The sequence below is a fragment of the Serinus canaria genome, unplaced genomic scaffold (assembly GCF_022539315.1).
Source record: "Serinus canaria isolate serCan28SL12 unplaced genomic scaffold, serCan2020 HiC_scaffold_118, whole genome shotgun sequence".
NCBI lineage: Eukaryota > Metazoa > Chordata > Aves > Passeriformes > Fringillidae > Serinus > Serinus canaria.
In genome coordinates this window covers 1-9,889 of record NW_026108232.1, presented here as the reverse complement: position 1 = coordinate 9,889, position 9,889 = coordinate 1, and the positions used below count along the sequence as shown (strand labels likewise).

General features: G+C 72.4%; 1 protein-coding gene across 1 annotated transcript; it reads left to right on the top strand.

Annotated features, from left to right (window-relative positions):
• Nucleotides 1-3,096: 3,096 nt before the first annotated feature.
• Nucleotides 3,097-9,867, top strand: LOC127061154 (integrin alpha-5-like; the record flags this gene model as incomplete). Its single annotated transcript, XM_050987690.1, has 12 exons — nt 3,097-3,323; nt 4,412-4,539; nt 5,113-5,225; nt 5,336-5,462; nt 6,253-6,314; nt 6,784-6,829; nt 7,835-7,960; nt 8,256-8,300; nt 8,387-8,430; nt 8,794-8,850; nt 9,146-9,198; nt 9,828-9,867. Coding segments are annotated over exons 1-12 (1,068 nt in total), but the record flags the coding sequence as incomplete, so codon positions are not given.
• Nucleotides 9,868-9,889: the final 22 nt, after the last annotated feature.

Sequence of the window (9,889 nt, the reverse complement as noted above, 5' to 3'; positions counted from 1 at the left end):
GGGCTGGCCCCGCTCCCGCCCCCCGGGGCCTCCAGCGCCTTTTTGGGAAGCGCCGGTGCCGGGGCCCCCCCGCGCCCCCCCCGCGCCCGCCCGGGCTCCCGGCCAGCCCCGACCCCCCCGCGCCCCCCGCCCCGGGGACACCGGGGGGACACCGGGGGGACAGAGAGGGGACACCGGGGGGACACCGAGGGGACTCCGCGGCACCGGCCAGCTCCGGGGGGTGGCGGCGCCCCGGGACCCCCCAGGCGCGGCCCGGGGGGGGCCGGGGGGGCGCGGGGGGTGACGTGGCCCCGCCGCCGGCCGGGCTATATACGGGGCTGGCGGCGGCCGTGAGTCAGGCCCGGCCCCCCCGGGCCCCCCCGGTGACTCAGGGGCGCGTCGGGACCGGGACGGGCACGGGGGGGTCCCACGGCGGGGAGGGGGCTCTGGGGACACCCCCGGGGTGGGGCTGTGGGTGTCCCCCCAAAATGGGGCTGGGGGCACTGAGGGGCACTGGGGACACCCCCGGGGGTAAAGGGGGGGGTTTTGGGGGATGTCCCTGGGATGGGGCCTGGGTGGGGACAGCACCCCTGGGGTGACCCTGGGGTGGGGGGACAATGGGGGGGCAGGAGTGGGACACGGGGGTTTGGGGACATTGGGACCTCAGAGTGTGGGGACGGGGGACCTCGGGGTTTGGGGACAGGACTCAGGGTGTGGCAGGGGACTCGGGGTTTGGGGACAGGGGACCTCAGGGTGTGGGGACAGGGGACCTCGGGGTTTGGGGGTTTCAGGGTTTGGGGGTTTGGGAATTTAGGGATTGAGGAATTTGGGGGTTTGGGAATTTGGAATTTTGGGGGTTGGGGACCTGGGGACACAGGGGTGTGGGTGTGAGGGGACTCGGGGACAAGGGGACGAGCACGAAGAGGGGGGACAGAGCCAGGACACGCGCGTGCTCCAGGGGACAGCGCCGGGCCACGCGCCTGCCCGCGCTCACCGTGTCACCGCACCGTGTCACCGTGTCACCGTGTCACCGCACGCGTGTTCACACGGTCACCGTGTCACCGCACACGGCCCCGGTGCCACCACCCTGCGCGTGCCCGGGGCCGGTGCGGGGCAGGAAAGGCCCCGGCGCCAGCTCATTGTTCACCCCCCCCCCGCCCGCCACTTCCCCCCCGGCCACGGAAACGTCCCCATTGTCCCCAGAGGGGCACAGCGGGCACACAGCCGCGGGGACAGCGGGGACACGCGGGGACAAACCCACCCCCCGCGCCACCACCCTCACCCCGGGCACGGCGGTGCTGCCCTGGGGGGGTCCCTGGGAGGGGGGGGTGTCCCTGGGGGTGTCCCGGGGGTGTCCCTGGGTGTCCTCACGGTCCCCTGGGTGTCCCCCCGAGCCCCCCGGGCCCGGCCCAGCTGCGCGGCCGCCGTTGCATCAGCGGCGCTGGAATGCGGCGGCTGCCGGGCGAGGCCCCCGACCCCGGCCCCTGCACGCCCCCCTCGCACGCCCCCAGCCCGCCTTGCACGCCCCCAGCCCCCCTTGCACGCCCCCTTTGCGCGCCCCCGCCCCCCCTGCGCGCCCCCGCCCCCCCTTGCACACGCGGCCACGCGCCCCGCACGGGCCGGGGGTGTCCCCGCCTGTCCCCGCGTGTGTCCCCCCCCTCCTTTGCACCCGCACGGGGGGGGCTGCACACGCCTGCGGTGGGGGGGGTGGGGGGCACCTCCCCTCCTCTGTCCCCCCGGGGGGTCCCACTGTCCCCTCACGTGCCCCCAGGGAGGTGCCAGTGCCGTGTCCCCCCCGGGGGTCCTGTTCCCCCCCCCCAGTGTCCCCCCTGGGGGTTCTGTGTCCCCCCCCGTGTCCCCCCCCGTGGGGGTCCCACCCCTCCGTGGGAACGGCTCCAGCCCCGGCCCCGTTTCCGCTCTTCCCTTCCAGGAAGCGGCGCCGGGATCCGGCCCCCCCCGTGTCCCCCGCGGTGTCCCCTTCCTCCGGCCCTGTCCCCTTCCTCCGGCCCTGTCCCCCTCCTCCCTCCGTGTCCCCCTCCTCCCTCCGTGTCCCCTTCCTCGCCCCGTGTCCCCCTCGGTGTCCCCGTCCTCCCTCGGTGTCCCCGTCCCTGCCACCCCCTGGCCTGGCCCTCTCCTGTCCTGCAGTGTCCCCCCATGTCCCCTGTGCCCGTCCCGCTCGTGTCCCCACATGGTGTCCTGTGTGTTGATGTCCCCAAATGTCCCAGTACCCGCAGTGTCCCCGTACCCCGGCGTCCCGGTGTCCCTGTCCCTCATGTCCCGGTGTCCCGGTGTCCCTGTCTCTCATGTCCCTGTGTCCCGGTGTCCCGGTGTCCCTGTCCCTCATGTCCCGGTGTCCCGGTGTCCCTGTCCCTCATGTCCCGGTGTCCCAGTGCCCTGTCTCTCATGTCCCTCTGTCCCTTCCCTCACGTTCCTCACGTCCCGGTGTCCCAGTCCCTGTCCCTCATGTCCCGGTGTCCCGGTGTCCCTGTCTCTCATGTCCCTGTGTCCCTTCCCTCACATCCCTCACGTCCTTGTGTCCCTGTCCCTCATGTCCCGCTGTCCCCAGGTGTCCCAGTGCCCGCTGTCCCGTTGCCCTCAGGGTGTCCCTGGGGTGTCCCTGATGTCCCTCGGGTGTCCTTCAGGTGTCCCCATCCCTGATGTCCTCATGGCCCCGGGCTGTCCTTGGAATGTCCCGGTGTCCCCGGGGTGTCCCTGTCCCTCTGTCCCTTCTGTCCCGGTGTCCCCGGGGTGTCCCTGTCCCTCTGTCCTTTCTGTCCCCGTGTCCCCGGGGTGTCTCGGTGTCCCCGGGGTGTCCCTCTCCCCCCGGGGTGTCCCTGTCCCTTCTGTCCCGGTGTCCCCGGGGTGTCTCGGTGTCCCCGGGGTGTCCCTCTCCCCCCGGGGTGTCCCTGTCCCTTCTGTCCCGGTGTCCCCGGGGTGTCCCGCTCCCCCCGGGCTCCCCGGGGCCGCCGGTGCCGGTGCCGGTGCCGGTGCCCGGCGGGGCTCAGGCTCCTCCCCGGTGAGTCACGGCGGGGCGGGGCGGCCCCGGGCCCCCCCCGGGCACTTTCCGAGGGGACTCGGGAGCGGGAGCAGCGCCGAGCCCGGGCAGCCCCGACCGCCATGGCCCCGGCCCCGGTCCCCCCGCGCCGCCCCCGGCCCCGGCGCCGCTGCCGGCCCCGGATGGCGCTGCCGGTGCCGCTGCCGGTGCCGCTGCCGCTGCTGCTGCCGCTGCTGCTCCCGCCGGTGGCCGCCTTCAACCTGGAGGCGTCGCGGCCCGTGGTCTTCCGCGGGGCCCCCGGCTCCTTCTTCGGCTTCGCGCTGGACTTTTACCTGCCCGAGCCCCGCAGGTACCGGGAACCGAGCCGGGAACCGGGCCCGGAGCGGCACCGCCGGCCGCGAACCGCGCCGGGAACCGGGACCGCCCACGGGGAACCGCTCCGGGACGGGACGGGGCGGGGGCGGCCGCGGCGCCGGGGCGGGAGCGGCCGCGGGGAGAGGGGAGAGCGGCGGGACGGGAACGGAGGGACCGAGGGACCGGGGGGAGCGGTGCCGGGACCGGGAGAGGGACGGGAACCGGGCACCGGGAGCGGGAGCGGCCGCTGGGGAGCGGGAGCGGCCCGGTGGGACGGGGAGCGGCCGCGGAGCGGGGCGGGGCGAGCAGGGCCGGCCCCGGGAGCGGGATAACGGGAACGGGACAGCGGGACCGGGAATGGGAAGGGCCACCGGGAACGGGAACGGGCGGGGGCGGCGGGAACCGGGAACGGGAAGTGTGAACCGGGACCGAGAGTGTGAACCGGCGGGAGAGAGAGCGGGGCGGTCCCGGGGACCGGGCCGGGGCACCGGGGCGGGAATCGGAACCGGGACGGGAACCGGCAGTGGGAAGCAGGAAGCGGGGCCGGGGAACGGGAACCGGGAGGGTCTGGCCCGGGGGTCCCGAGCGGGGCCGAGCCCCGGTGCCCCCGTGTCCCCCGGTGTCTCCCGGTGTCCCCCCCGCGCCGGCCCCGCCGGGGGTCCCGGGGCCCCGCTGCCCCGGGCCCGGAGCGTTTCCTGTAACCGGAGCCGGGAGCTGCCCCCGGGGGGCTCGGGGGGGGGCTCAGGGGGGACCCGAACATCTGGGGGGGATCCGAACATCTGGGGGGGGCCCACGCACGGCCTTGCCGCCCCCCCCCGGTCCCCACGTGTGACCCACCGGGCGGGCCCGGGCGAACCGGGGAGCACCCGGTGAGCGCGCCGGGCCCCCCCGGGACCCCCCCCCCGGCCGGGGCCCCCCCTCCCCCCGGGCCGGGAGGGGTCTCGCCCCCCCGGGGCTGAGCGGAGGGGCCCAGGGAGCAGCCGCGGGACCCCCCGGACCCCCCCCCGGGTGTCCCAGGGTGACAAGCGCGGTGTCTCCGTGGGGTCACCACCCCCCTGAGCCCCCCCGTGTCCCCCCCCCCAGTGTCAGCATCCTGGTGGGGGCCCCCAAGGCCAACACGAGCCAGCCCAACGTCACCCAGGGGGGGGCCGTGTTCCACTGCCCCTGGCCCCCCGAGGGCGGCTGCGCCCCCATCGACTTCGACCACATCGGTGAGGGGACACCGGGGGGACACCGGGGGGACATGGGGGGACACGGGGGGACACGGGGGGACATGGGGGCATGGGGACACAGGAACACCGGGGACACGGGGGGCACAGGGACATGGGGACACCGGGGGGACACGGGGACACGGGGGGACACGGGGGGGTACCTGGGCACACGTGGGCGATGGGGACTCGTGGTGGGGACAGGACCCCCTGGAATGGGGACAGGGACAGGAACAGTGTGGGGACAAACCCCCCAGGAATGGGGACAGGGACATGGTGGGGACAAACCCCCCCCCCAGGAACGGGGACAGAACCAGGCCAGGAGCGGGGGACAGGGATGGGGACAAAGAAGGGGCCCAGACCCCCCCAGGCATGTGGGGACAGGGTTGGGGACACAGCGGTGGCAGCCAGGACCCCCCAGGGCAGCTCCGTGTCACCGTCCCCTGTCCCTGTCCCCACCCCCCGCTGGCCTTGGCTCTGTTAATGATCAACCCGGGGCTGGGGGGGGGCCGGGGGTGTCCCCGAGGGTGGCAGGGGGGGAGGGGGGGGGTGGCCTGACCCCTGTCCCCCCCCCAGGGACCCGCACCCACGACTTTGGGGGCAACAGCAGCGACGGCGCCGAGCCCGTGGAGTTCAAATCCCTGCAGTGGTTCGGGGCCACCGTGAGGGCCCACAACAGCTCCATCCTGGTATGGGGACACTGGGGACACTGGGGACACCATTGGGGACACTGGGGGGACACTGGGGGCGCAGCGTGGGCTGACCCAGCAGTGCCCCCTCCCCCCCCCGTGCCCCCCAGGCCTGCGCCCCCCTGTACAGCTGGAGCCCCCCCAAGGAGGAGGGGGGGGCGCGGGAGCCGGTGGGCTCCTGCTTCCTCTCCCTGGGCAACTTCTCCAAGTTCGTGGAGTACGCGCCCTGCCGCTCAGGTGGGACCCCAAAAACACCCCAAAACACCCCAAAAACCACCCCAAAAACACCCCAAAAACACCCCAAAAACCACCCCAAAAACACCCCAAAAACCACCCCAAAAACACCCCAAAAACACCCCAAAAACCACCCCAAAAACACCCCAAAAACCACCCCAAAAACACCCCAAAAACACCCCAAAAACACCCAGAACCCCTGCAATCCCTGTCGCTCAGGTGGGACCCAAAAACACCCAAAACCACCCCAAAACCACCCCAAAACACCCCAAAAACCCCTGCAGTCCCTGCCGCTCAGGTGGGACCCCAAAAACCTCCCCGGGACCCCCTGGGCCCCCCCCGTGCACCCCCACGGTGACCCCCCCCAAACCCTGGGGAGGGAGTGACCCAGAGACCCCCCCAGGGTGGCCCCCCCAGACCCCCCCGCGACCCCCTGACCCCCCCGTTTCCCCCCAGACCCCTCCCGGGACCCCCTGACCCCCCACTCCCGGACCGCTGACCCCCCCACGGGACCCGACCCCCCGTGACCCCCCAGAACACCCCCCGGGACCCCTGACCCCCCCGTGACCCCTACCCCCCAGACCCCCCCCCGGGACCCCTGACCCTCCCCAGGACCCCTCCAGGTACCCCCTGACCCTGCCCCCCAGACCCCCCCGGGACCCCCTGACCCCCCCCCCCCGACCCCCTCCCACGGACCCCCTGACCCCCCGACCCCCCCCCAGCCCCCCCACCCGGGATCCCCTGACCCCCCCAGACCCCCCCGGGACCCCCTGACCCCCCCGTGTCCCCCCAGACCTGAACTCGGCGGCCGGGCAGGGTTACTGCCAGGGGGGCTTCAGCGCCGAGTTCACCCAGGTGGGCTGGGGGTCCTGGGGGTCCTGGGGGTCCTGGGGGGTCCTGGGGGGGTCCTGGGGGTCCTGGAGGGGGCTGGGGGTCCTGGGGGGGGCGTGCGGGGGGGCTGGAGGGGCTGGGGGCAGTGAGGAGAGGGGGGTCCTGCCGAGATTTGGGGGTCCTGGGGGGTCCCAGGGGGGTTCTGGGGGCTCCAGGGGGGCTCAGGGGCTTGGGGGGTCTCGGGGGGAGTGAAGGGAGGGGGGTCCTGGGGGGTTCCGGGGGGGTTTGGGGGTCTTGGAGGGTCTCGGGGGGGTCCCGGGGGGTTTCTGGGTTTGGGGTTTTGGGGGTTCAGGAGGGTTGGGGCTTTTGGGGGGCTCGGGGGGGTCCCGGGGGGTTTTGGGGTTGGGTTTTGGGGGTTCAGGAGGGTTGGGGATTTTTGGGGGGTTCCGGGGGGTCCCGCCCCACTGAGGGGGGGTCCCCGCTGTCTCTGCAGACGGGGCGGGTGCTCCTGGGGGGGCCCGGCAGCTACTTCTGGCAAGGTGAGACCCCCGCCCCACCCGGGCCTGTCCCCTCTGTGTGCCCTGAGTGTCCCCTCCATCCCCTGTGTGTCCCCAGTGTCCCCTGCCTGTCCCCCCTGTGTCCCCCTGTCCCCTCTGTGTGCCCTGAGTGTCCCCACTGTCCCCCCGTCCCCTGTGTGTCCCCATTGTCCCCTGCCTGTCCACAGTGTCCCCCTGTCCCCTCTGTGTGCCCTGAGTGTCCCCACTGTCCCCCCATCTCCTGTGTGTCCCCATTGTCCCCTGCCTGTCCCCTGTGTGTCCCCCCCCGTCCCTCCCCTCCCTGCCCATCCCCTTTGTCCCCGCCCCCCTCCCCATCCCCCTGTCCCCACCCTGACCCCACCCTGTCCCTGTCGCTGTCCCAGGGTTGAGGTGTCCCCACCCCCTGGCCTGGTTTGAGGTGTCCCCAGGCAGTGTCCCCAGTGTCCCCAGGCAGTGTCCCCAGTGTCCCCAGGCTGTGTGGGGTGTCCCAGGCACTGAGGTGTCCCCTGTCCCCAGGGCAGGTCATGTCCCCAGTGTCCCCAGGCGCTGAGGTGTCCCCTGTCCCCAGGGCAGGTGATGTCTGAGGTGTCCCCAGGCAGTGTGAGATGTCCCCAGGGGTGATGGGGTGTCCCCAGGCAGTGTCCCCAGGCCATGTGAGGTGTCCCCAGGTGCTGAGGTGTCCCCTGTCCCCAGGCCATGTGAGGTGTCCCCAGGTGCTGAGGTGTCCCCTGTCCCAGGACAGGTCAGGTCCCAAGTGTCCCCAGGTGCTGAGGTGTCCCCTGTCCCCAGGGCAGGTCATGTCCCCAGTGTCCCCAGGTGCTGAGGTGTCCCCTGTCCCCAGTCAGTGTCCCCAGGCAGTGTCCCCAGGTGCTGAGGTGTCCCCTGTCCCCAGTCAGTGTCCCCAGGCCATGTGAGGTGTCCCCAGGTGCTGAGGTGTCCCCTGTCCCCAGTCAGTGTCCCCAGGCCATGTGAGGTGTCCCCAGGTGCTGAGGTGTCCCCTGTCCCCAGGGCAGGTCATGTCGGCCACCCAGGAGCAGATCGCGGCCGGGAACTTCCCCGAGTACCTGATCCAGGAGGTGCCGGGACAGCTCCAGACACGGCAGGCGGAGCCCAGCCACGACGACAGCTACATGGGTGACACTTGGGGACACCTGGGGACACCTGGGGACACCTGGGGACACCTGGGGGGTGTGGGGACATGGGGACACAGGGACAGCTCCAGACACGGCAGGCGGAGCCCAGCCACGACGACAGCTACATGGGTGACACTTGGGGACACCTGGGGACAGCTACATGGGTGACACTTGGGGACATGGGGACAGCTACATGGGTGACATGAGCAGTGTCCACAGGGTGGCACACAGGTGGCACACAGGTGACACTCAGGTGACACTCAGGTGACACTCTCTCTCTCTCTCTCCCCCCCCAGGTTACTCGGTGGCAGTCGGGGAGTTCAGCGGTGACACCACGCAAGGTGGGTGACAGCGGGTGGCACGCGAGGGTGACACGGCCACCCCCGGCCACACCTGACAGTGTCCCTTTGTCCCTTTGTCCCCACAGACTTCGTGGCCGGTGTCCCCAAGGGCAACCTCACCTACGGCTACGTAAGGGGGGACACGGGGTGGGGGACACAGAGGGGACACAAAGGGGACATGGAGGGGACACAGAGGGGACATGGAGGGGACACAAAGGGGATACGGGGGGACACAGGGGGGACACGGGGGACATGGGGGTACACAAAGGGGACACGGAGGGGACACAAAGGGGACACAGGGGGGACATGGGGGGGACACAAAGGGGATACGGGGGGACACGGGGGGACACGGGGACACGGGGGGACATGGAGGGGACACAAAGGGGACACAGGGGGACACAAAGGGGACACAGGGGGGACATGGGGGGGTCGCGGTGCCCGCGTCCCCCCCCGCTGGCTCAGTGTCCCCTCGGTGTCCCCTCGGTGTCCCCAGGTCACCATCCTCAATGGCACCAACATGAAGTCCCTGTACAACTTCTCAGGGGAGCAGGTGGGCACGGGGGGCTGGGGGGGCTGGGGGCGTCCTGGGGGGGTCTGGGGGGGGCTGGGGGGGTCCTGGGGGGGTCCGGGGGGGGTCCTGGGGGGACCCAGAAGGGACCCCAAGGTGGGCAGAGGGGGACACACCCAGGGAGGGGGGGAGGAAAAATGGGGGGGGGGTCTCAAATGGGGGGGGGGGCTCTAAAATGGGGTGTGGGGTCCCCATGGAAGGGTGGGGGGGACACACGGAATTTGGGGGAGGGTCCTAATGGCCCCCCCCGACCCCGTTGTGCCCCCACCCCCCCCAGATGGCCTCGTACTTCGGCTACGCCGTGGCCGCCACCGACGTCAACAACGACGGGTGAGGGACCCCCGGACCCCCCAGGACCCCCCGGGACCCCCCCAGGACCCCCCGGGACCCCTCCCCAGGCACACCCCAGGACCCCCTGAGACCCCCAAAGTCACTCTGTGCCCCTCCCGGTGCTCCCCAACTTCACCCAGTGCCCTCCAATGGCTCAGTGACACCCCCAGACTCACCCTGTCCCCCCCCCGTGCCCCCCCAGACTCACGGACCTGCTGGTGGGCGCGCCCAGACTCACTCAGTGACCCCCACATGTCACTCACTGTCCCCCCCATGTCCCCCCTGTCCCCCTCGTGCCCCCAGACTCACTCACTGTCCCCCCCTGTGCCCCCAGACTCACTCAGTGACCCCCCCATGTCCCCCCTGGTGCCCCCAGACTCACGGACCTGCTGGTGGGCGCCCCGCTGTTCATTCCTGTGCCCCCAGACTCACTCAGTGTCCCCCCTGTGCCCCCAGACTCACTCAGTGTCCCCCCCTGTGCCCCCAGGACTCACTCACTGGCCCCCCTGTGCCCCCAGACTCATCAGTGCCCCCCCCAATGTCCCCCCTGTGCCCCCAGACTCATCAGTGTCCCCCCTGTGCCCCCAGACTCACTCAGTGACCCCCCCATGTCCCCCCTGTGCCCCCAGACTCACGGACCTGCTGGTGGGCGCCCCGCTGTTCATCCCTGTGCCCCCAGACTCACTCACTG